Here is a 27,047-nt window from a genome sequence, read left to right as displayed (position 1 = left end):
TCTGGTTTTGAGTACTGCTGCAAGGCAAAGGGAAGCAGTTCTGCCCAGTCTGCAGTCTTGCAGATGCAGCTGTTAAGTTAATTGCCTGTAGTCTGCTAGCAGAAAGTTTCAGGCCTCATGCACACTGCATCCTAAACCATGTTGCCTTTGTAACAGCACTGTTTAATCATGGTTTTGCCTGGCCAGAATTACTATTTAATACCTCTCCAGGAAACACAATTTAATAAGAATTTCACACAACTGGGCTTAAAAGGAAGTAATACATATTTTTATAAAACATACCTTTTACATTAAACTTTTAAAAGCATTTCCAGAGTTTAGTCAGAGCCTTAAATTAGCAGTATTTACTTTAGCACCACTATAATGAAGTGTCCATCACCATGTCCAAAATAAGCACCTATCTTTGGAATTTAAACTTGGCCACTATATTCTACTCGGAAGTGAAATCTTATAGGTCGTATTTCAGTATGAATAAAATTTGCAACTAAGTATTTCAACCTTTTAACAAAGATATACACACACCTATTTTATAGCTGCAAAAAGCTTTTGCAGTACTTTGTTACTTTAAGGGTTTTTTCCCCTATGAAAAATCAGTTTAATCAAACAACGATACTTGCATATTGTTTCATTAAAGGCCACTGATTCCTTACTTGGTTTGAAAACCATGCCCCTTTCATATCCTGTAGGTCCAAGGAGGACCAGCACTACCAGATGGTATCAAGGGCAATATCCAACTGCAAACCAACAGTATCTGCAGCATTTAAGTGTTGGTATCCCAAGACACATTCTACATATGAACACCTTAACCTGTATTACCCAGGGTAAGGGGAGCTCGGGCACACAGGAGAATAGAAAAATCCGTAGTATCCTTACTACGTGACACACTGGGATGCAGTGCACATACACCACGCTGCCTCTGCAAGCAATCAGGAAGGGCCCAGCCAGGAGCTATGAATTCCAGGCAGCGAAGTCCTTGCCAGACGCGGGTGCATCTGCACCATACTCCAGAGTGCTCCAAGAAAAGGGATTATGAGATTGGCACAATGTTAGAAATAAGGGGGCGCCACACATATACATATAACTTGGTTACAAATACCTTTAAAAATCAGGGGCTTTGGAGTATTTATGGAGAGGCAATGGATCCGTATCGGATCCATATCAAAAAAGTCTGGGTATGCTATGGAAAAGGCTCAAAACTACAGTTAGATCCAAGCTGACTATTAGGAGCACAGAGATCACTAAGGCATGTCTAGATAACGTACCTTGAGACTAAGAGAGTTTGTTAGCTTTAAGCCAGGTAAAAGCAATTTCAGTTCCCCACATAAACTGATCCTGGCATTGATAGACCGTATTTGCACAGCGCAAGGTATTAGGTAACAAATTCCTCCGAAAGTTCTCTTTGCATCAGGGCAGACATCTGCCGCCTGTGACACAAGATAACCCAACCACAAGTCGTCAGAAACTGACTACAGAGATACTGCTCACTCCAGTAGAAAAAGAAAAGACTTTATGCACAGAAAGTTCCCCTGTATTTGAAGCAAGAAAAAGACTGGGTAAGTGACACAGGACAGTGTGTTCCTCTTCTAGTCTCTGGCATAGTGAGCCTAAGTCCTCCTGGCTCTTTTGCCCCTAAATACATCCTACTTCTAAGTCCTTAAGTTTTTCCTCCAGTATAAACACAAATCAATATATGCTTTTCCACTCACGCAGCTAAAACAATGCTTTGATAACCTTAAATCTTAGCTACTCAGTCACCTCTGTTTTGGCTTCCTATTTCTGGGAACACACAGAAGTCACAACAAAGGATGTCTGGTTATAAGGCTTGGACAGAAAAGCAAAACAGAATGGAGCATAGGAACTGCTAACATTTCTCTCATTTCCAGGTTGTCTTTAATACTGACAGATCTTCCACAGTCATAGCAAAATTGTTATTCATTGACAGCCATAATTTAGACTCCTCTATTGCATCTACATATCTAAGAAACAAGGCATACGGATAATTTATGCTGACTTCAACACAAGCTGTAGAAATTCACCCAGAAGTTCCTGTAGATGAGGCCAGAAATCTGTAGAGGATTTGAAGTATGCCTTCTGGAAAGACCTCCAGCCTTGATTCCCAAGTCAGCTAAAAACCAAAGCAAGCCATGCCTTTGTGATCTGTCGCTACGCCCAACTGCCTTTTACTGCTAAAAACGCATGCCTAATTTCAACACCTATCCGGCCTCCAATTCCAGCTATAAGGTTTTATTATGCCTTTGCCAGACCAGAGATTCTCATCCTCCTACATAGGTACGTAGTCAGAAACTTCCCAGTTCAGCTAAAAAGGTGGGGACAAGCAAGCCAGAAATTGCATGTCTAAAGACTGAACTCTAGTTTCCAACACTAGCATGGGAGGAGGCAGAACGCAACAATATCGGTACTACCAGATAAATCAGTTGGGTCTCAGAACGAGCAGACAGCAAGGAGAGGCTCACTGCCAAGTGGGAAATCTCACAGGAGGTGGACATAACTTGTGCTAGGCTTCCTGCTTCTCCAGCACTCCAGGAAATATCAGCGACCAGCAGCGCTACAAGCAGGATAAGCAAAAAGGAGTGAGGCAGTTATGTGGCACTTGGTACATGGTTGAAACTCATGCTCCTCATCGAAAATGACTTACGAACGGAGATGTCACAAGATGTGATTCCCCATCCCTGCTGCTGCAGTCCTTCAGCAAGCCCTACTCAGTCAAATCTCCTGAGAGATGCTGCTGCAGCCCAGGCCACAGGCAGCAGGAGGCCAGGTCAAGAAGCTCAGGAGGTGGGTTCTGATCAAGTTGCTGCAGTGCCAGAACAGGGAGCAAGTGGGCATCAGAGATGATGTACAGGAAACCAAAAGAATATTTTGAAAAGACTCTGCAGAGGTGGAAGCCTAAGATCTGCGAGGGCTAGAAGGAAGATACGACTGAGGCAACACTGAATCACAAAGCAAATGTGAATTCCCAAGAGGGTAGAAGCTGACTCTGACTTCTGGCAGAAGGAGAAATGCTTCGTTGCCATGCTGTTCACCTTGTAATTTGGTTCAGGGGCCTGACAGCAGAGGAGGACGACAGAAAATTGCAGGCAGAACACCTCACGTCAGCAGAGAGGGACGAGGGATAGAAAGAATTGGTGAACTGGAGGAAGTCAGCTCTGCAGAGCTGATGAGATTCATTCCAGAGTACCGAAAGGGCTCCAACACCACTGCATATAATCTTGCAAATGTATATGTATATAAATACACACTGGATTAAAGGCAATTCCAAAGAATCAGAAGAGATGCTGCAAGATATTCTATCCACCTGATTTATGTAGGCTCTGCTTCTTTTCAGTCTGAAAATTATCCTTCTGTTTTTGGATTTCCTCATTCTTACTGTCCACACTAGTTTCAGTCCCTACAGCTCCAGGGGATACTAAGGCTGGAACAGTTGGCTGCACTGTGAAAATAGATGGGAAAAAATAAATCAGACAGATGTTGCAAAATATAGGAAGTAGTAACAACATCTCACTAACTGCTTTTTTGTTTGCTTGTTTTGGCTATGCAGGAGTTTGGCATGCAGTTTTCCAGCAGCCCTCGTTTCTCTCTCATTCCTCATGAAGTGTCATCTTCTACAGCATGCCCTTATGAAATCTAGGATCACGCGAAATTTAGCCCTAATTATTAAATCAGGTCATTGTAAATGGAGCAGAAAATAAAACTTATTACTGAAAAACCAAAGGGGTGGCTAAAAAATGAGAATTACCTTTATCTGAGCATCTTTCTGAAGAAATGGTAGAAGAAGGTTTCCTTCTAAGCAAGGTAAGGCGTACAACCTGTCCTGTGTTACGCAATGCCTCCACCACTTCTTGGTTGGTATAATCCTGTATATTAACTCCATCAACCTAAATCATATCATATAACAGTAATCGTGTTACATTCCTATGCTGTACCATACATCATTAGCAATGTCCACATTTTGTGCAGGAGTTATAAGGCTATTCACCCAAGACATTAGTATTTGCAAGCCAATCTTATTAAAATCTCTTACATTTCAATAATCAGATAAAATTTTCAAAATGCATTTTAAAAGGAAACAACAGTCACTTCTGTGTTCATGGGCCATCATTAGAAAAGTAAAAAAGTGAATAGGCTAATTCTTAAATGAACTCAGATGTTTTAATTTACACCCAAAATAATCTGTTTACCCACGCCGCTAGATCATACATCAATAGGGGTTTCTCCTGCAAAGCTGCAGATAAAAGCAGAAGGTTTTATCAAATTTTGCTCTCATAAAGGTGAAGCTGACTTTGGAAGGTCCAGCACAGCACCTATGATTTTAAACTACTTTTTATGTTATCTCTATATTATTTCTTAAAACAAAAAGATGGTGCGGTTCATTCCTGTTTGTACTGTGAATGCAAAATTGGCCATTATTCAATTCATTCCTATTCAAAGGTTTTTAATTTTTCTACATATAAAGCTTGGGTTTTGAAACCTAAATTGTGACTATTAATATTTTGATTGTATCCACACTATGCTACACTCTAATTAAGGACCATAAACAGCCTGCCACATCTTGCAAAATCTTAACCACCCTCAAGTCCCACTGAATTCAATAGAAGCTAATGCTTCTCTTCTTTACTTTAGGCCAAAAGCCAAGATTCTCCACTCAAACATTTTAATCCAAATGCTCGCCTCTTTCATAGTTAACTACTGTTTAATACTTCTTTGAACAGAAAAAACAGTATTTTAACCAAAACCAAAAAAAAAAGTGACTAATTTCTGTAATGATTCAAATAGAACTCTAAGATTTTTCATCTATTCTACCTAAACAAATATGAATTACCAAATTCTGTCCTCTGCAAAGCGGAGAAAGTTTAATTAACTTTAGAAAGTCTTTACTAAGTTGTTCTTCTAATACTGAGACACGTAATGAACTATCAGTTCCACAATACATAAGCAGAATGTTTACAGCACCAATTACTTACCGCAACAATTTTGTCATGAACGTGAATTTGGCCGTTGTGGTCAGCAGCACTACCAGGAATTATGTTTTTCACAAAAATCCCTGAAGGTTCTGTTGCGGGTGGAAATGGAGAAGAGAAACAAGTCACTAAGCTAACCTGTTCCTTTTCTAATTAAGTTTTTTTTTTTTTTTACTTTCAGCATTTTTCACACACTTTTATCCACAGTTATGATCCTGCAAACAACTGACATTTGCATGTTACCACTTTACACAGCTTGACACAGAACAACTGAGGATCTCTGATGGGAAAAAAAACCAGCTCTGGTACCAGCACCTATAATACATTGACCTCAGTAATTTTTCTTTAAAGGGGCTCGCAAAAGGCCACCTCCTCCATGGATTCATCCTTGTGCTTACAAAGCTTTAAGCCACAATCACCTGAATTCCATGCTGCATTTGACTTCAACAGGACTACCTAAGCTAAAAGTAAAGTACTTGCTTAAGTACTTTGATCAACACTTCAATCATCCTCTTCTAGCTAAAGAATTTAGTCCTTTAAATCTTAATGAAAAAGGATTTAAAAAAAAAAAAAGAGAAACATGGCAATCAGGAAAGCTGTCCTTTGTCATGTTTGAAGTTTGATTATTAATTATAACTTCTAAGTAGGAAATAAAACAAACAGTAAAACCAATCATCAATTGAAACAGTAACCCTTCCCTTCCACCACCAGCACCACCACTCCCCTCCCCATCCCCAAATAAATAACAGTGATCTTTAATCCTAGCGAATCTTGACACTTCATCCATCCTTTTGGGAACACTGAACACTCAGACACCTGCCCAGCATGGTTTGTCCGTGCTCAGGAAGCTCCTCTGCTGGTGCTCCAAGGCCATCTTTTCTCTTTGCCTCACACATGCACCTCCCTGACCTACTTCCCAGTTCTCACCACACCGAGATTCCTGAGTGGCAAGCCAACAGGATCTCCTGGGAATTAAGAGGGCAGCAACGCAACCCCAGCTGTGTCGCATTCCCAGGATACCTTCTTGAGTCCCATGAGGAAGGGGAAGGAAGAAAAAGCGACACCCCTTCGTCTTAAACCACACATTAGTGAGTCAATTCTGAAGATAGTATCATTTGTGGAACCAGTAATTGAAAGATGAGTGAACAGCTCTAATTTAAAGTGGATTTACAAAAAAAAAATAAAAAAATAATTCCACGTTCCAATATCCTAGCACAGGTATTTTCATCTGTTCCCTGAGTTTAGAGACTGGAGCAGTCATCCACCAAAGAGAGGTAAATCACCTTGTGAAGGCGGCATACACATCACACACATCTGAGATTCTCTGCATCTGCCTGGCAGAGGGATGGACTATTTAATCTGATTGATCATTTCCATTCTAGCACCTACAATTCATTAAATAAATGAAAGTGCATATTGAGCTATTTTGTAACGATGCCATTTGAAACTGGCTGCAAACCGGGAACGTGACACACTGGTTTTGATACTCTTCTTATAACGTTCCATCTGAATTATGTTATGTACCACAGGGCAAAATAAAGGAACAGTGTAGGCAGGAACCTGACTACGTTAGTGTCTGTACGTGCAAGAACTACCAGGTACAGTTTAATGTCTTGCACAATAACAGCACAAGTATGTAAAATTCACATTTTACATGTGAGAATCATTTTATAACGTAATTACAACTCTTTAAAAACATTTTGAGGGTCAATTTCACTTTGAAGCAAGTTCTTCAAAAATCTTCTGAGTTTGTAGGTTATACTGTGCTCTCTGTTTTCTCTGTAGCGAATAAAGAGTATTTGAAAAGCCTCTGTCCTGGACTTGACTAAATGCCACAGAACTCACCTACATCACATGTGCCAGCATATCCAACAATTGTTATGCCCAGGCTTTGCCCATTCTTTTTTATAAGTTCAACATCATAGGTCTCAAAAAGGTTGGCATTATCCTATAAATAAAACACAAGACAATTAAAATATATATATCTCTCATCATTTCTTGGTACCACTACAATATTGCAGGTTAAGATCTTTGTAAGTAAGCAGTGGTTTCAATTTTCCTATTTCAGAAGGCATCAAATTTGCGAGGAAGATGCATCTGAGATTTTCTGAAAATATGGTGTCATCCAAAGTCATCAATTGCTTTCAAAATTCTTGGCTACTATTTTCTCCACATAACTGTCAGAGGTATCATATTCATATTTCATGGAAAACAAAAGTTTTTATTACGCTGCGCAGAGGCCATTTCCCCTTGGATTCCACTGCCATTTGGTAACAACATACTTCCCAGCCAATCCCAAAAGACAACAGATCCTGAGTGCCCTCCAAATTTCACCTCTCCCTTTCATGTGTTAGTCCAGATAAACAGCATCATGAATCCACTTGCCCACACTGCTCCTGCTGGACAGTTAAGAAGCCAGAAAACGGGTACAAATACACGGGCTTATCACATCGCACATTCCTGTCAGAAAAAGTGATGCTCGTCTCTCCTTGTCGTTGCCTACTAAGGAAGCGAGGGGCAGCAGGAAAGGGATCTCAAAGCAGACAGGTTTGACACCCTGACACGAAGGAACTCACGTGTGTATGCAGCAGTCACATTTCTACTGCAGCAGCAGCTGCCTACTTAAGTGCAAATATGTGAGACCACGTAGGTGCCTGAGCTTATTCATGGTTTTTATGCTACTTCCTAAACCACAAAACCATACCAGAAGTCAATCTTGCACACATCAGTTTAACAAGTTTGATTTGATCTTACTCCAATTTGAACACCACCAAACTGCAAAGAGCACTAGAAGCCTCCAACTACCTAAACGAAATGAGAAGCAAAATATTCATTTGCATTCACTGAAAATTATTTTAAAGACCTAACTGAAGAGAATATTAATTTGTAAATGCTTTGTTGTTGAACTGATGAGAAGACTTCTCATAACAAACAATACTTAAAAAGAGAAGCACATAACATGATCTGTTCTCTGAACACTCTGCTTACTGCAGTTACCAAAAAAACCCTAAGAGGCACTACCTACGATTAGAATGTGATTTGGTCTTACAGTAGAGAAGGGTATGGAGAAAGCCCCCTCCAGAGCTGGCTTAAGTCCTACTCTTCACTGACAAGTGAAAATCAAAACTGCAGGATAGCATTCAAACAGGAAGAGGCCACACCAAAGACATTGGTGATACCAAAGAGAAAAATACTCAAGCGCATAGATCTGCGATTGCAAGTGACAAATTAAAACACATAAAACTGTTTGTTTTCAAGGACTAGTTACAGTGCAATGGGACCAAACATAAGGAGATGATCATAGGCAGGTCTGTTAAAGTGATGAAGTCAATAGGGACAGTACCATTGCTAACAACAAAAAATGGACCTGGAAATCAGAAACCATTTCTTAAGAGAACGAACAAAATAAACTTAATCAAATACTTGCCAAATGTCAGCTCTGGAAGGACCTGTGTTAAAAGTAGGCCGAAGTTACAGCTGCACGTATTTCACCTTTCACTGAAGTTAATAAACTGCTATCTCCTTTCTTATCACACACACCTTCACTAGCCAACTTATTAACTGCTTTCCAACTCTCTTGCTCCATAAGACACTGATGGGGATGAAGATAAGTTTTGGTGCTCTGTCCCTTATCTTTAGGAGAGGGAATCAAATCAGCAAATGAGCCTACAGCAACATCTGAAATGGAACTAGAGTCTTGAGAGTCCTGCTGTTTTGGCAATCAGAAGTCCTTCATGGTCATTGCTCTGGTGCTACAGAAATTTTCCCTAACTCATGTTACTGGCAGAACACAAAACATCGAAGTGTAATCTGGAAAATCAAAGTGCAGAGTGGTAAATACAATCAGCTCCGGTAGGCTGCTAATATTGCCTTCAGTATCTTTGAGAATATAGATGATAACAGTTTTCTCCTATCCATGCACAGACATTAGTAGTTTCAGTTACTCTCTCCTGCAGGAGAAGGAAATCAAATTTTAATACAGAACTAGGGAAAAAAAAAAGCACAACATATCATGTATTAAAAAAAGCCTTTCTTCTGGTTTGTAAAACAGAAATGGAAAATCTTTTCTATTTCAAAGCTCACGGCTAGTGAAAGTACTCAGAAACAAGAGAGAAATTAGATAATAGGAGAAAGTTCTATTGTGAATTAACAGAAACTGAAAGGTAGACCATAAAAATCATCAGTAAATTAATAAATACGTTCAGATTATTAAACAAGCCCACTTCTAAGACTCTGACCTTAAATTATGTAGATTACCTCTCTTTCATTTCTCTGCCACTCAAGTTTCCTACTACACTTCTGATAAGTTTGAGAAGGACTCAAATACTTTCACGACAGCTTCAGCCACAATAGTGTATCAGAGATGCAAGACGTGCTCTTCCCAAAGCTGATGGCTGCCTTTACAGTGACTGCCCAGTAAGCAAGAAGGTGAATTTGTAACAATGACTGCTAGTCTGACATTTAAAGATGGTGTTTTAAAAAAAAAAAAAAAAAAAAAAGCAGCTCTCTTCACTCATATTCAAGAGACTAGATAAGAGAGAAAAGGCTACTCAGATTCTACACCTAAATCTAAGCAGCACAGTAGTAGCAGATGGCGCACAAGCACAGCTTTGTTTATGTTTCAAGACCTACTGTACACTTAGTGTAGCATTTGTTGATTTTAATTACTCAAAACTGAAAAGAATGACTTCAAAAACAAGAGACTTTGATATGACCATGTTAAGATTTGCTAAAACAAGTTTCAAATTTTTTAGATATATTTCCTATCACAGACAGTAGTGTAGACTATGAAAACATTACACTTATGTTTCATAAAAAGATGATAGTGCTGAATAATTCTGGTTTGGCCATGGCACTCTGGATTTCAGACTAGGGAAATTCATATTCAGGTTTTAAATCCACTTACAAATGATTGATTAGCAAAAATGTAACGAGCTAAGAAGGAGAACTAGAAGTGCCATTTATCGATAATGGTCATGGTCTTTGTAATTAAATCAGCCACTTTGAAATAAATTCTATAAAGCTGGTCATTCTGATCCCAAAATTATAGGTATTAACAACATATAAGAAAAAGGGGAAAATTAGAGAAAGCAGGCCTAACATAATGATCACTTAAATACACACATATGATATCTGGGAACTCAAAAGAGGAGAAGCATGAGTGTCTTCACACCTGGAAGTGCCAAGCTTGCTCTTTTCTCCTCCCTTCTAATCACAAGCCACAAACATACTTAAAATCGCCATAAGTAAACATCAGATACTTACGTTTCCATTCTGAAAGGGAGGTAACGTACTAACGGGCCAGCTCACAGGAGCTGGCGGACTGTCCGTAATTTCACACTTGGGGTCTCTTGCAACTATCATCCTAACAGAATTCCCACAGTTTCTCAGCACTTGTGCAACTTGTTCGCTGGTCATTCCCTGCACGTTGGTCCCTCCAATCTGTAAGATGTGATCTCCCGTTCGGAGCCTCCCATCCTTGAAACACAAATAACATTGTAAAAAAAATTTTCCAGGCTGTAAATAAAATCTTTTCCATTACAAAACTGAAAATGGCTGGTATTTTCCTGACAGCCAATGCAGGAGGATACTGTGAAATTGACCACTACCACAACATATTAAATAAGTGTTCACATAATTAAACACTGTTTTTTCCACAGTAGTAAACAGTGATAAATCAGCCTTTCCAAAACTAAGATACATAGGCTGAAAAGCACTGTTCCTAAGAAACTGGTTACTTTTCTCATTCAGGAGAAAATAAAGGACATCATTTTAGAATCTCGTGGGCTGTTGTGTACTGAATTTTCACAGAATAATCCACATAGAATAGGGATTAGAATAAAAATCACAGCACTTTGATTTAGGACTACTTAGTTTCCCAGAATACTTCTATATTAACCTGGCAATTACTTTCTTACATGCCTAGCTCCAACTCCGAGAAACTCCACTGAAGGTAACAAGACTCCACACACACAAACCATTTTTAACCTGATAATTATAATTCATGGTCTACATCACCATTTCTAATATAAGCTAGCATTCATAGGACCAAATCTTCAGCTGGTATTGATCAGCACAGTCCTACCACCTTAGGTGCACTGATTTATACAGCAATCACAGTGGAATTATTCCCAGGACTGACTCAAACTCATTTACAAATTCATCCATTTTAACATATATATGCCCTCATTATTTCACATGTTCTTAATGATGTCTCATTCAGCTAAGAATGATGTGGTGAGTTCTTAACTTATATGCTTCATTTGTAGCCAAGACACTTTATTCCTTACAGCAAAACAGGTGTTACACAATAATTAAAAAATACTCATTTACACATGACAGGTTCAGAGGGGGGCAGTCAAGCAAGAGCCAACATTTTCCATTAAAGCTCTCTGAATCTCCAGTTTTTGTTTCCATCCTTCACTAGAGGAAGTACCTTAGCCTGTCTCTTTTGTATGTTACTGGATCTTGTCTGCATGGGTTCCAGACCTCAGATGCAGTAACTTGTTACGACCAAATTCACATTAAAAATCCAAACTCTGCATGCAATTGCATGTGCTCTGCTCCTGAAATGTAGCAGCAATGAAATGTAGTGATGATTCTTTAAAGAGCGGCAGGCAAGTTGCAAACAGAACATGCACAACTTTAAAGGATATCAGAAACTTCAAAAAGTCTTGCTGAAAGTATCAGAAGGGCTGAATATTAAGTTCCACAACTTTTCAAAATTTCTGCATGTTCAACGATGTTCTAAAAGCCAAAGTGCGTCTGAGAAACAACTTAATTCGTATCAGGTGCTGACTTTTTCCTCAATCATACCTTCAACATATTTATTTATAAAGCACACATTGGGATTCAGCCTTTGATGCTATCGGCTTCCTTTTGTTTAAGTATATTAGTTTATTTTAAGACTGTCAAAAGCAGTTAATTATACTTTACAATCAAACAAGAAGTGACAAAATATAACAAATTACCCGATCTGCTAATCCCCCAGGAACAATCGTTCTTACAACTACACCACTCGTCTTTCCTCCTACAATTCCAAAGCCTAATCCCGAGCCATCGTTAATCAGCTCAACGTCTTCAACATGGCCCCAGTGAATCTGCAATTAATAAAAACAGGAGGTTTTAATTTCAGTCCATCTTTAATGTTTCTCACTTTCACCTGTACCAGGAATGACAAGAATTAATCAGTGCAAGTTTTTTTCTCTCTCTCTGCCACATATTAAAGATCTGGTGGATTTTGCTCCATCAGCTTCGTTTCCTTATAAAGGCTCAGTGGGATTTCTCATCTGTTTTCAAACATACATTTTGTCTTTTACTTTCATAACAGGATACTAGGAAAAAGCTTGACTAAGAAAAAGAGATTTTAAGATTTTCTTGCCAAAATGAAAACTATCCTTCTAGTTTTTCAGAAATCAAGACTAAGGCAAACAACAGAGAAAAACAGCCAGGAAGCTTGCACTGGCCTAGTTTTCACTTAGCATTGCCCAAATTCTTCTATCTGTTATGTCACTTACACACTCTAAACACCACCAGTACATGCTGAATTAATAGCGCAGTATAAAATTTTGCCATACTGAATTGGAAGTATGTTTCTAAGCTACACTGTACTATGACCTTATGTTCTACAAGACAATCTGAAAATAACAAAGCTGTTAAGTAACCCCAACCCAGCCAATGTTTCTGTCAGATTAATATCTCATAGAAACCAAAATGGAGCAAAGTAGGCAGATTTAAGTCTTCTGTGAATAAAGGATTTATTAGCATACTGAAAGTCTTTGCCAAAGCCAGTTAAATATCATAAAAGAAGTTTAAAGACCCCCTGTAGAGATATATATTTGTATTTTATTTTGTTAGTCTGTTCAGTGCAGATCTTTCAATGAAAAAGCAGTTAAAGTTTAATTCTTTAAAATTTTCAGAGCAATAAACAATATTGATTATCCACTAAAACCTTCAGATTTCACTAGCTCTGTAATAATCATAAGGGAAATAATTACTGAGTATAAAGAAAAGCACTGCTCTTAACCAGATTTTCATCAAAACCTACTCGCATAATAAATTAAGATTCCAATATTGCAAACCCTGAATTTAGGTGTGCAGTTCAACCAAATTCAGCGAAGCCACCTGGACCACATGGTTTGAACACAGATGCGAGTTCAGCCCTAGCCTATTGCATCTGAGTGACAATCTCTCCTTGTTAAAGAAAACAAAAGGGTTCACAATGAATGAAATCTGCAGTTTAAAAACCAACAACTGATAAACATGGATTGAGTGGTTAACAGATTCTTTTTTTTTACTTATTTTTTTGAAAACTTGCTTTTGAAAGCAAGACTTTTTGTTTTGAGTAGCTTAAGTTTAAATTGCTTGGGATATTTCAAACAGTGCTCATGATAGGTTATGTTTACAGTCATTTAAGATGTAATCAGAGCATCTTTAATTGCTGAGCACAAGTAGTTTTCAGCTGGGTATACTCATAAAACACTTTACCCAGCCTACCCTGAACAGACCCTGCTGATAGGAATATGTTGATTTACTAAAGCTTCTGCTAGCCCATAAAAACCCAGGATCTATTTTATAACAACTTCATGCAGCTTTGCAATGGAAGCATTATACTTACTGCATGATCAGTCTAAATCAAATGTCACTGCAGATAAAACCTGATTAAAAAAAATCCCTATACATAAAGCTAGCTAATACAAACACTTACAAGTACAAAAAAGTATCCAGCATAGTTCAAAATCAGATTTTGACAGCATTACAACACTCACGGTCTCAGGTGGATTTATATCACTTAATAAGAGAGACGAAGTTCTGCTGTTTCCTTGAACTGGCTCCCTAGCAACAACCAGATGTAAAGATCCTGTGGCTTGCTGGAGGAGTGCAATAGCGTGCTGATGGGAAATGTTCTGATCCAATGGGGTGCAATTAATGGCCAGTATGTGGTCATTTTCCTTTAGTCTTTGATCCCTTAACAAAACATTAAAAGAAATTTTTAAAATGCAGCATAGTGACTTCATAACAGGCTTGGGTAATTTAAACACGAACATGCAAAATAGTTACGCAAGGTTAAATGATTTATACAAAAGAAATCTGCTCATTAGACTGTCTTCACCACCTTACAAATTACATGCAGCGCACATTGTACTGAACTGCCCAACCAAGTTTTGTTCCAACTTTATCACAGTTTGTGTTTACTCAATTTCTTCCTTCCACTATTCAAATTCAATGAAATTCCCTCGTTCCTTCTTGATTATATTGAATTATAGGACAAGAAAAAAACATTTTTGTAGTTATACAGTCAACTAGGAACTAGTCTTCAATTGTTTTTAGCACTACGTGACATCACCTCCAAGTACCCAAAACTCAGGCTACAATATTGTTTCGTATCATCAACTGATCTAAAGATGGTCAAGCTGCACACACACTTCACTCAAAATTTATATCATCAAACCTCAGACATCAAACTTTCTTCAGGCAATACACAGTTCAATTTATATTATACCTTAAGATAACATAGATCTCATAGTTAATTCATCCTAGTGATGAATTTAGATTTGTGACAAGGGAGAAACTATCACTCATCTGCTTTGTTCAATATTCATTCTGAGCATGAGACCAAACTGTTACATAGACAGACACTGCCTTCAAAGCTCTGTAGGAATCCAAAAAAGTCTCCAGGAGATCCTGTCTCAGAAGCAAAATGCGACGCATGCTGAGGAAATTTATAAAAACTCCCAAACAATATAGCTGTACATCTCCACTAATGCATTCTACATTTCATTTTTATCATGCGATATTTAAGATGTTTTCCTGAAATCTCTTTCTTCAGGCATTAGCCATATTTTAGATTCTCTCATCAAAGAAAGTGAGCAGCAGGTCATCAAATCCTAAAGTGAGATATTCACCCTCCTTTGACATCCGGATCAGTCCATCTGTCTCCACTTTGAAAGAGCCTAATATGCTTCTCTTTAAGTGTTCTCTGGTGTGTTCTCTGTGGGCCCATCGCCATTATCATTCCAACCTCTCCCCACTCTTTTTGTCATCCTGTGTTGGCACTTCCTGACATGTGTTATTTAAAAAGTGACACCAATGACTTGAAATCTAGACACATTTTCTTTAAACATAATTCCAAGCTCTGCATTTGTCTCATGCCAACTCTTGTGGTTTTACAATCACATTTTATTTTTAAATGATTGCTCTGTCTTTTGTTGTTGGGTGAAAACCCACAGACAATACGGGGAAAAAACTGCCTGAAGCCTTGATTCAATGATGACATCTGTGCAGGGATCTGTTGGGAGGACTGGATCTAAATTTACACAGGAAACAAACAGTAAACCCAACTATAAATAGAGCATTGTCATAGGCACATAAATAAAGAAACAAGGGGAAAAAATCTTGCAGGGACACAATGGATAAATATTCAAACAGAGGCTAATTTTTATTTTCCTTGTATTCTTTTCTGAGTTGTCTTTGTTTTTCAATCAGTACTCAAGATTCTCTTAAGTGAGTCATGATTTCTGGAAATTCCATTTGTGAACAGCTTGGATATTTGAAACTCATCTGAAAATCTGATCCTCAGAACGAGTCCGTTTAGTTGAAAAGCCAGAACTCAAGATACCACCACCACCAAAACATCCCACCAGAAAACCCAGACAAACATGTTAGCCTGACAGAGTTTTCAATGCGGAAATCATGACTTTTCCTGTCACGGAATTGCTGCAATTTTCCGATACAATTATAAAGATCTCACCTGTCAGCTATGCTTCCTGGCTGGACTTCCTTGACAAAGATACCAACTTCTCCCAAGCTGTGATTTTTAAGGGCAACCACACTAAATCCAAGACCTCCAACAGAAGGCTTTTCAATCTTTATCGATTCTATTTGTCTCCCCTAGTAAAAGAGAAAACATTGATTTACTAATTTTTAATGCAATAGAATGAGCTACTTCAAAATTTATGAACACCGGGAGAATTACTCTCCTCCTAAGACTAAACAAAGGCAAAATACTGAATATGTTATTTCTATAAAAGCTCCTCCATTTATTATTTTTAATATAACAGAGTATTGGCTATGCAAGCACTCTGAGGTTCTGAAACCTCAGGGAATTTAAGAGCTGCTTTCACACTTCATTCACATTATGAGATGAATTCCAAACTGGATGAAAACTATGAACGAAGTGCTGTCTAGAGCAATATATTTGGGGTTTCTGGAAATGCTGCATAGCTAAACTAAATTACTTGTCTTTTGGCTCCTTTTGCTTTTAATGCTGATTTTTAGGTGCATGTTCAAAAGACTGCAGCTTTTAAATAAAGAAATTAATTTCCTTCCCGTTCCTGCAACCTCACACTGAATGCCAGAAAGTTTGTTTTTGCAACTGCCTGCTTCTCGGCTCCAACACTGAATTTCTGGGGTTGTTTACTGGGAAGTATTACTTAGAGAAAGCGCTTCTATCACAGCTGTTTTATCCAAAATAATGTGCAGCCTTTACTGTTAAATCTTTTATCAGATGAGTTAATGACACACTAACGAGAAGAGTTATGCTCAAAATATTACAGCTACATTAAGGTAGTCAATTAGCAACAGTTACTTAATATAGAAAGGCACAACCAACCAATTAAATTAATGGTTCAAAGTAATACAGAACAATGCATTCATGGTATAAACGCCAATTGCACATGGGTGGATGTCTGCACCTGTACAACTTCCATAAGCATCTGGTACATGCTATATCACGTTAATGAAATCAGCATCTGGCTGGCAAAGTTAAGACATATTAAAAGAAGAGTTAAATAAAATATTACATGCCAGCTCTTTTAATCATTTGCACTGTTCGTATATCAACAAAGCTGGTACATTTCCAATTCAAAATGTACTTGATAAAAGTGTCTTTCCATCAAAACAAGTTTCTGCAGAAAACATCCATTTTCAATTAAGTGTCAACAAATACCAAAAAAAAAAAGTTTTCTGGCAACTGACATTTCATTTCTACATCAGTGTGCTTGGTAGAAAATAAAAAAAAAAAAAAGGCAAAGAAAATACTTTCCATATTACTTATCTTTCACAGGGAAAACTGATCCTCAGTAACTCTGCTCTCTTAGTGGCTTAGGTGGCATCATACTCCAAGATACAAAACAAACATGTTTGTTTGAAAAAGTTTTTTTAAAAAAAAAGCATGCAAGAAAAGGTTTGACATTCAAGTTTGGTTCACCGAACCTGAGAGCCTTACCTTTGCCATCTGTTGGATGATTGCGTTAAATTCATTAACTCCCAGGTTGGGAATGAAGGTAGATGCTCTGGGTTCAGGTGAACTGCGAGGCATACACACGCTTCCAGCAGCAACTGATTTGTCAGCAAACACTAGTAGTCCTCTCTTGGTAAAATCAAAATCTACTGACCAGTCAGGAGGCATATAATTGAGCTGTTGAAAATGAACAAAGGTGTAGTAAAACTACTAAAACATAAACAAGGATTTCTACACTTCCCTCTTGTATGAAGACTGCCAAAGAAGCAAGCTACCATATCAAGTTTCTCTCTTCACCATGACATTCCAGAAACAAGACACACAAAAGCACCAAATATTAAAGAGGCGCTCAAACACTGGTGCAACTGTCAGGGCAAACCTGGCCAATTTTCGCACAAGTATCCAAAATTTTAAGAGTCGCTTAGCCACAGAGGAGCCAAATGTCTAGTCTGTGCTTTGTTGTCCTAGGGCACAACTACCTACAGTTTAACGTGCTACCATTGCTACAATTTGCAGTTCAATTTCTAGTCTTGACAGATAATGGCTTAGCAAGCTATGGGATGAAAACTCTTTGTGTACAGTTGTCATCGACACCCACGTCCAAGATCTAAGTGTCAACTGGCATTATAAACCAATCCACACAAGTCCATTCCACTGCCGGAGCTAACTCACTTCAAATCTAGCTTGGGTTTGTCTGTATCGGAGCTTGGCAAATCTTCAGGGTGATTTTCTAGATTTTATTTCCCAGTGTAGGGTAACCATTGTTGTGCAAGTCAGCAGGAGCTAAGTGATGGTGTCTTTTAAGGGAGAAAAGATGCTGCCAGTCAGCTCATAAACAGCATTTAGCTTCTGGGAAAAGCAGTGAGTCCTAGTTCCAACTGTGTTCAGATATCAAAGTACTAGAGCTGATGTCTTTTGCAGAAGCTTTTCTCAGACTGATGTGGTTCTCAGTGCCTGACTCTTCTGCGTCCCTTTCAAAGTGTTCTGCCCCATGACTGGTTTGTTGCAAGACCACTTATCATTTCAGTAGTGACTGCGCAGATACCAGCTTGACAAGAAAAGAAAAAGGCCAACATTCACTCATACCAAGTCACAGCTTATTAATGAGCGTCCTCATTAACACATGCCTACATACCCTGTTCTAAGTTCCAAGCGCAGCATTGTTATCATCACATCAACAATTGTAATTTTACACTCACTTGCTCCTTCAGTTGCTTGATGGATTGCTGGAGGGTCAGTATCTGGTTAAACAAAGGGCTCCTGAGTGTGTTACGCAAAACAGTCAGGTTTTCATTATGCTGGGCATCTCGTTTCTCACGCAGTTTTGCTTGCAGACGATCAAGGATCTGCAGCACCTGCTGTTTATCTGCACCACAAAGTAGTACAAGTCAGGAATGGAGCTTCATTTCTCACTGCTTAACAGAAGTAATCACTTTCAGACTACGTACCTGCAGCCGGATTTTCAGGCATGTTGGATAGTATTTTTGGAATTACTCAGAAAGACCTAGATGAGGTTTTAAAAAATAAAGGAATAAATTATATCTTTGAGCAGAATGCTAAAAGGTACACCATCAATAAATGCGCTAATAAAATACTAAGTTAACTATAACTAAATTCATAAAAAACCACTAATATTCCCTTCTCAATATAGCCTGTTGCACAGCAGCCCCATCACATCCAGAAAATTGTCCTTGTTCTGTGTGTTTTTTCTTTCACACACAAGAAGAACAACTCTTCCAAATATGAGGAATAATGCAGGTTATAAAAACACATATTTGCCACAGAAACTGAAAGGCAGCTGCGTTCAACCAAATTAATTTGAATGTGGGCATTAAAGTTGTGATAGTTGTGATCTTTTCAAACACACATATACTTAAAATCTTCCTATTATTTAATATGTACTTTTCCCGCAATTACTTTAATTATTTGTAGACGGTGTTCTTATCACAAGAGCTCAGCCCTGCCATACGGCAATATAGGTGAAACCTTGTATCTTCCTATAAAACAGTGATGAGGTTCACCCCCCTCACAAGACAGCACAGCATTAAGGTCCCAAACTGGCCAAATCAATCCCTTGTCCAACAACTTAATCACAGCTCTGGTGCCAAACAGGTGAAAGAAACCTGCTCCCTTCTCCTACACGTGCTTGCCTTTCTCTTTCCTGCGTACAAGACAGGCTTTGAAGGAACACAACATCCTTTATCACCCTCAGTACAGTGCCAAAGAGAACAGGTCTCCAACTGAGGCTGAGGCCTAGATGGCAGTATAAAAACAACAGACTTGCAATTAACAGCGATGATAAATTCATGCTGTCACTTGTGTGTTATTATATTGATGTGGAACTTGTCATTCTGAAATCTACCAAGGCAGTTATACCAAAACACACACGAGAAACGAGATTTCCTCGCTTTGTACAAGCTCCTCTGAAAGAAGTCAGCCATTTAAAAGCTCAATTTACCAATTTCAGCTCTGCCCTGTATATAACTGCGTAGCTTCAGAATAATATAAATTTGGAAATACTCCGGAACAAAAATAGCCATATGTAAAAAAAAATGAGGTCTATTTACTTCGTTAATCTTGCAATGCAAGGGCAGGAATGGTCGTATGCTCCTGAATGCAGCACCAGGGTAAGCGCATCCCGGGGCCCCCTCCCAGCAGAACCTCTGCTCCTTTCAGCTCTGCCTCTGACGCCGTCTGCGCTCCAACCGAAAACGTCTCGAGTTCTGGGAGGACACTGCAATGTTTAAGAGACTATTAAATAAGCGGGTGAAAACGCAGCAGTATTATAGCTTATTATAGCTTCTCTTCTCCTGAAGAGTCAGGTTAAGCCAATTTACCTAATGCAAAAAAAGAGAAAAAAGAGGAAGTATGTCAGAAACCACAATGTCTGATTTATGCACACTTCTCTGTATCTAAACAGTTTTGGCTCCTGTAGGAATTCCTGCAGAACCTGGTGGGTTAGCATGGTTTCCACCCAGGGCCAAGCAAAATGAGCAGCTCTGCAAGACTATTAACACATTTAGGAGGTCATTTTAAAATCAAACCCATAGCAAGGGTTGAGGCAGCGTCCGACCCCTGAAAGATTTTCAGGAATGCATCTGAACTCGTGTAAGGGCTGCAACTTTATTTTCTTTTCCATTTGAAATAAAACACTTCTAAGAGCACAGCAGCCTTTGATTCTGGGCTGAGATCTGATTCCGAAGAACAGACGAAAATACCATTTCCTTGCACATTCCTGAGTCTTCATCTAAACCGAAAAGACAAAACTTCACCTCCTCGACTAAAAATATGGCATGAGCCTTAACAAAACAGGAATACAGAAATGTTTTCTTTCTTCCCACTTTAACTTCCCTGTTTTCCCACTTCACATCAGCAGTTAAAACAACAAAGCAAACCCTCGACAGAACGAGATGCAAATTAACTCCTACGAGGAAAAGTGACTTGAAACACCTTAAAACCAGCAGTAGGGTGAAGGAAAGATTAAACCCAGAAAAGAAATCCAGTATGGCAGGAAATAATGACAACCTGACAGCACTCTGCACGTCTAAGAGCTGGAGCCAAGAGGCTGGTCCAGCTCTCCAGCCATCTTTCACACGTTTTGTTCCTCTTCCCTTCCATCTGGGCTTGCACTCACTCATTCATCTGATCCCACAGCGAACTGGAACGGGGAGCTGAGCACACAAAAACCCCTTCCCGTTTTGGTGGGGTGAGCTTTCTGCCCAGTTAGGGCTCGAGTGCCAGCAGCAGCACGCGGGATGGGGCCGGGACCACACCTTGCAGCAGCAGCTAGCGGCTGCAGCAGCTCAGCTGCACTGGCAAACCGCACCGCGAGCAATAGCCTGCGTCACTCAAAAGCAGCCTCAAAGAGCCGCGCTGACAGTCTCCAAGATGAATCTTTTTTCCATTACGGCGGCTGTAACAATAGCAATTATGACAATGGGTACAGATCCAAGAAAGAAAAATTAAGAGCAGAAAAATGTAGGTAGGACATCTAGGCTCCATCTAACATGCAGAAGTCCCCTGGAGAAGGAGGTGAAGAAAAAATAAATAAATTAAAGAAATCCTCAGCTTCCTGCTCGAGCTGTTCCAAAGTGCTGCCAAGAGCCACTGGAGACCTCTCTGCTCCAGCAGATGCTGGAGTGGACCTCAGGTACAGTTCGTATAAAAGTGAAAGTTTACACAGCACTTCGGGATTCCTCGTGATCACACCTGGCTTCCAGCCAGCTTGCAATGGTTTTAATGATTTAATTTTTGTGCAGTACATTAAAACCACCCCCAGTGTTTCTTTGTTCTCCGATCTTTCACAAAAAGAGTAGGAGAAAAAAACTGTGTTTTATTTTAAAGTAGACAGCTCCTTCTGGTGTGAGGGCACCCCTGAGAATGTAAACTAACTTCAAGTTTTCAAGTATCATATAATTGAGGACAAGTCCCTATGACTGGCTTTTGGACTCCAGGGAAACACACAACTCCATATACCAGCAATCTGTTTATGTTTGGGGACCCAAATAGGTTATCCTTAATCCATTTCCAAACACTGATGCTCGAGTCTGAGCAGGGTGTCAGCAGACTGTTGCTAAATTAGGAGGTCCATTCTTAGACGATAATTTTGAAGGGCGATCCCAAAACACTACGGCTTGTCTCGTTAGAAGCAGTTCCCCCACTCTGCGTTCAATTTCCTTAGCTCCATCCTCCGATTTCTACAGCCACTTAATTATCCTATTGGTAGACAAAACTGCAAACCTCAAAGTTCAAAATTCATGTCCCAACTCTCAATATAATCGTAAAATCATTGTGAAAATCATGAATTTCAGGAAGCGTAATGTTTTCCAATACCAGGAAAAAACAAAACAAACAAAACACTTCAGCACAGCATGCATCTGGGTTTTTACTGTCTTCACTTTTGAAGAGCTGAACTCAACGCATCATAGGGAGCGGGAAAGTTTCATAAGGTTTTGTATGAGATCCTAAGACTTGGATCTTCTTCAAAAGCAGACTAAGAAAACAGGAATTCCCCCATGCTGATGCCAGCAGAGGTCATCAGAAGAGCTGAAAGGTTTAAGTCTTCTATTGCCATGGCCCCCCAGCCGCCTGCCACTTGCATGAGACACGGGGTGCTCATCCCCAGCACGTCCCAGACCCAGGGAGGAACACGACACCTCTGGCAGCGGCCTTGACAAGCACTCACCCTCCGCGAAGAGCTGCTGAAAGACAAAAATAAGGGGGTTTCTGCCGGGATTGGGAGGAGGGCATGGTTTAGCCAGCAGTTTCTTCTGCACATGCACCCCCTTGCCCTAACTACAACTGCTTGTGCCCTGCGTCCTTCAACTCGACCTCCAAAAACCTGTACCCTTCCAAGAGCCACGCTCGTAGGGAAAGCCCTGCCTCGACCGTGGCTCTCCCCGCTCAGTGGTGGTACAGCCATTTGGGACATTAAATGCTGCAAGTCCTCACTGTGCAACTGCTAACTGCTGCTGTTTTCCAAAGGCTGCTAACAGGGCCAGCTGAGCAGGCTGCTGTGGGAACAGCCAAGGGTACTTCCCCATCCAAAGTCACCTTTCTGCACTACTGCAGTTGTAATTTCCCCTAGCCCTGTTACCAGGAGCGACTGGTACGGCGCATGTTTTTCCTTCATCACTCCAGGAGAGTTCTCTGACTTGGAAAACTTCAGTCCAAACCACTTAAAATTTATTAAAAGGCGAAAGCAAAAGAAAACAGCATTTGTTAGTGTGATCTTAATCCTAAAACGGTCCTAATGCAGCATCACTTCTGACTTGTGGTATTAAAAATAATACAATTTACAAGACATTGAGCAGCTATGTACTGTTAAAAACAACAGTATTTTGCATGTACTTTGCTGTTCTACTTGGTTTTCCACCCTAGTAACGCACAGAAAAATTCAGTCCAACCAAGCCTAGCGTGTACACGCCTTTCAGATGAGACCACCAAAAACTGCTGTTCTGCGTCGTGTTACAGTTTTTACAAAAGTGCTGTAGCGTGCGTGCTGACTGCTCCAGGCACTTGTAAGAAGGAAACAATTGAACAGCGCTGTGAGTACCTAAATAAAAATGCACCATACATCTCCAGGGGAAACCAGGTCAAAGCTAAACATTGTTAAACATCCAAAAATCTACTCCGGGGACCAACTGAGTGTGCTGCAGCATACCATTAGTGTCTGCGAGATGAGGAAAGCAGAAGAACCCCCTGTACCTGTGATTACCAGTCTCCACACTGATCGAGAGCAGCCTTACTCACTCTGAAGGCATGCTAACTTCCAACAAGCAGAACCTGAATTCCTGCGGGCTGGAGCCTGGAGGGGAGCGCTGTGGGCTCTCTGATGTCTGATAGGAGGCTGTGCTCACACCGAAGCCTCTCTCAGAGGAGCAGCAGGTGGTCTCCACTCGGAAACCTCTTCTCACAAAACCTGTGGGAGACTTGCTTCCGAGACGCGCACGGCGTCCTGCCCTGCTCACGTTAGCCACCAAGTCCTAAAGTTATGATGACGACAGCGCACCCGCCTAGCAGCCCCCTTCATGGTGGAGGAGCGCTCCTAAACCTGGCAGCAGCTCGATTCCTGAGCTTCCAACCCTGCGAGGCACGCCAAAGAGCCGCTTGCCCATCAACCAGCCCCTAAGGAACAACACCCAGAGGGGGCTCCACACGCTCCCCTTGAAGACAACACCCGCACAGGGCGGCTGTGGGGCGGGGGCTGCGCCCCCAAAGCCGGCTGTCGCCGCTCGGGGAGGCGCCCCCCTTCCCTCCCACCCCTCGGGGCCTCCCCTCAGCCCCCCGCAGCCGCTCAGCGCCGGGGCCCCGCCGCCCGCCGGTACCTGCGGCCGGGGCCGGAGCGATGATGGCTGCCGCCGGCTCTCACCTGGGCGGAAAAGGGAAGCGGGGGGGACGAAGGCGGCTCACCTGCGGCAACGGAAGCCGGGGCGGCGCGGCGGGAGAGCCGGCCTCCCGGGGGACGGACGGGCCGCGCCGCGCCGCGCCGGGGGCGGCCCGGAGCCGGCGGCCGTGGGGTGGGGGGGGAGAAGCTTCGCTGGCGTCCCCTCAGCCCGCAGCCTCCCTCAGCTCGGGGGTGAACCCTGGGGGTTGTGGGGCTGAGCGGGTGTCGTCGAGCTGCGGGCACCTGGGGGCATCCAGCGGGGGGGACACGGCGCTGAGGGGCTGATTTCGCAGCGCTGGCAGCGGGGACGTGGAGTGCAGGATCGGGGCCTGAGGGGAAAGGCCCTGGGCTGGGGTGTTACTCATGGAGATGTGACCTTCGGTCTGGTCGCGGAGATTAGAGGTGGCCACCCTGTGACACGCACGGCTTAAGAGGCAAGGAAGCTTTCAGGTAATCCTGACCTGGCAGTGTTTGTGTCACAGCCTGTGTGGCACAGCTGTCAACCCAGCCACCAAACTCCCCAATGAGAGTAAAATGTAGGTGTAAAACTTGTAAAAAAAACAACTTTATTTGTGCTTATTTGCAGTAAATCAGCACCCAAACATGAATTAAGGCTGTCTGCTGTGCACCAGAGTTGTTCTGAGCCGTTATCCGTTATCTCCTGCAGAGAGGAAGCGAGCTCTGCTCGGCCTCAGCAGTACGGGCACTGCCACTTCCACTGACAGAGAAGGCAAAAGCCTCGGGAGGACCGGGACTTGGATGGAGTTTAGCAGTTGTGACACTTCCCCTGGGGAGCACCAAAGCAGCAGAACACAACTGCCTATCACCACATTCACCACAACCAGAACTGCTCCAACAGCGCTCCGAGCCACACTGTTACCTGTGGCTACGGAGAGGTGGTGGCGATGGCTTTGTGTGCGGCAGCAGCGGCTTGAGTCCCTGCAGAGGCAGTAAGATGGAAGGCGATAAAAGCAAAAGAGGTTTTTGTACCGCCAGTCTCAAAATCCTGAACGTGCACCACTCACTGAAGTTAAAGGGGACTGCGGCTGCTCTCCACCTCTGACTAGTGTACGTTAGTCTGTTTCAGTTATTTTATGTAATATTTGTTTTATATACACACATATAAACACCAAAAATATCAAAAGAAATCCCCCCAAAAATACTTTTTATTTTGCTACCCACTTCCAGTAGCTCACATGGAACAAATCTCACACAACCCTGCTGGTTGCATGGGATACGCAGTACAAAAGGTACTGAAATTAATTTTCACCTCCTAACTAGGAAACAACTTCCCTTCTTCCTAATGCCCCCCCCCAAAAAAAAAAAAAAAAAACAATAGCAGTTGCACTAAAGCATATAACATGCTAAGGACATATCATTTCATTCTTAAAAAAAAAAGATTCCAAATGCCGAACTTCCCAGTCCTTACTCTCAATTTTAATTAATGTAGTGCTTGTGAGAAGTGACAATGTTTTTGACAGTGATGAACAGCAAGTGGGGTATTTATCCATCCAAGATATACAACGTAGACAAAAGAGCAAAGCACTTTTCTCATCAGTGCACCTCAGTCTCGATCTCTCGGAGGGCTGAGTTCATTATAGAGTGCACTCTGTCCCTGGCCTTTCTTTTCCAATTGCTGAAAGGAATGTCAATTTTCATTTGCATACTTTATCTGCTGAATTCTAGACTGCCAATTTAGTTTACACAAATCTCCCAAAAGCTGTTAGACAGCCAGTGATGTGAAATATTGCTGAGATCTTTGTCAGACATCCATATATTTTAAATCAACATTTTTACTGATTCTTTGAGCACCTGGGGCCATAACAGACCTTTCATTGGTACTGACAGACTCATACATAAGTCACCATTCATCCACAAAAATAATCACTGGTGAAACCAGAAGACTTTAGGAAAGGCTGGTTAATAATGACATTCTCTTAAATACCACCTGGGAGTTGTTTCCAATCTTTTAAAGTTTCTAGGTCCCCATTTGGTTTTCAGGAAATGCTTCTAGAGCAGATGAAAACTTCTGACAGTAGTGCTGCCTTTCCCAAATTCGTTCACCACTGAACGGTCTCTTCATCTCAAACAGTCTGCGATCCCCAGCAGCTCACAGCTGAAAACTGATGCTTTCAGAAACAAGCACTAGAAAAATATGGAATAACCTTTAAAAAAGTGAGAAAAAACAAAGGTTGGTAATCACCACAAAATACCTTACAAGGAGCAAACACTGATGAAGATAAAGCTCTCCTGCTCCAGGTATTTTGCACATATTTCAAAAAAAAAAAAAAAAAAGAGAGAGAGAGAAAGAAAAAGTAGAGAAAAAGAAAAGAGAAGAAAGTGAAAGTACTCTAACAGTATACAATCACAATTTCACATGAAAACACAGGCTGGCTCAAGGGCTCTCCTAGCCGGGCCTGGCAGAGACAGGCGGGCACAGGCCAGCCGCTTTACCTCACACCTTGAGGAATTTTCTCTGACACTCTCGAAGCACCCACAGCTCCCAGGACAGCGTCCGGGACGCTCCCGGGCACCAGGTGGGAGGTTAGGCCTGCCATACCCGGCCCTCACGCCGGTGATCGCACCCCGGCCCCGTACTCGTCCTCCAGCCGCCTGCCCACGCCGCTCTCACCCGGCCGAGCCCAGCCCTCGCCAGCCTTTTCCAGGCGACTCCCGGAGTGGAGGACGCCCCCAGAGAGCAGCCCCGGCTCCCCTCACGGACCTTCACCGCCCCATGTCTCCCCGCACCGCCCCGCTGAGGCGGGGCCGACATCTTGGGTAAGGGCAGGTAGGCGCCGTCCTCGCCGGCGGCCATCTTTGTTCAGGGTACCAGCCCAGCAGGGCTGCACGGGCGCCATCTTGGGTAGGGGCACGCTGTGCCCTCACCGCCGCCCCGAGCTGCCTCAGGAGCCATATTTGCTGAGGTCAACCCCTGAAAGAG

The 27,047-nt window shown here is 41.5% G+C and overlaps 1 protein-coding gene across 8 annotated transcripts in view; it reads right to left on the bottom strand.

Annotated features, from left to right (window-relative positions):
* Positions 1-27,045, bottom strand: part of PATJ (PATJ crumbs cell polarity complex component) — a 152,460-nt gene extending 125,415 nt beyond the window's left edge. For 4 of the 8 annotated variants that reach the window (XM_040565855.1, XM_040565861.1, XM_040565859.1 and 1 more), the window contains exons 1-13: positions 24,048-24,173; positions 19,788-19,954; positions 18,669-18,724; positions 18,420-18,586; positions 17,206-17,397; positions 15,730-15,869; positions 13,748-13,946; positions 11,951-12,079; positions 10,245-10,457; positions 6,825-6,927; positions 4,983-5,071; positions 3,758-3,896; positions 3,317-3,451 (exon numbers count right to left, since the gene is read on the bottom strand). In XM_040565855.1, coding sequence (XP_040421789.1) covers positions 3,317-3,451; positions 3,758-3,896; positions 4,983-5,071; positions 6,825-6,927; positions 10,245-10,457; positions 11,951-12,079; positions 13,748-13,946; positions 15,730-15,869; positions 17,206-17,397; positions 18,420-18,586; positions 18,669-18,690 — 1,528 coding nt within the window. In that variant the 5' untranslated portion in view covers positions 18,691-18,724; positions 19,788-19,954; positions 24,048-24,173. Of the gene's footprint in view, positions 1-3,316; positions 3,452-3,757; positions 3,897-4,982; positions 5,072-6,824; positions 6,928-10,244; positions 10,458-11,950; positions 12,080-13,747; positions 13,947-15,729; positions 15,870-17,205; positions 17,398-18,419; positions 18,587-18,668; positions 18,725-19,787; positions 19,955-23,427; positions 23,646-24,047; positions 24,178-26,704 lie in introns of those variants that run through there. The other 4 variants (XM_040565857.1, XM_040565858.1, XM_040565856.1 and 1 more) reach the window with 4 other exon arrangements.
* Positions 27,046-27,047: the final 2 nt, after the last annotated feature.

This window comes from Cygnus olor, chromosome 8, assembly GCF_009769625.2.
Source record: "Cygnus olor isolate bCygOlo1 chromosome 8, bCygOlo1.pri.v2, whole genome shotgun sequence".
In the NCBI taxonomy this organism is placed as follows: Eukaryota; Metazoa; Chordata; class Aves; order Anseriformes; family Anatidae; genus Cygnus; species Cygnus olor.
Note: the sequence above shows the minus strand (reverse complement) of the source record. Positions and strands in the feature narration are given on the sequence as shown.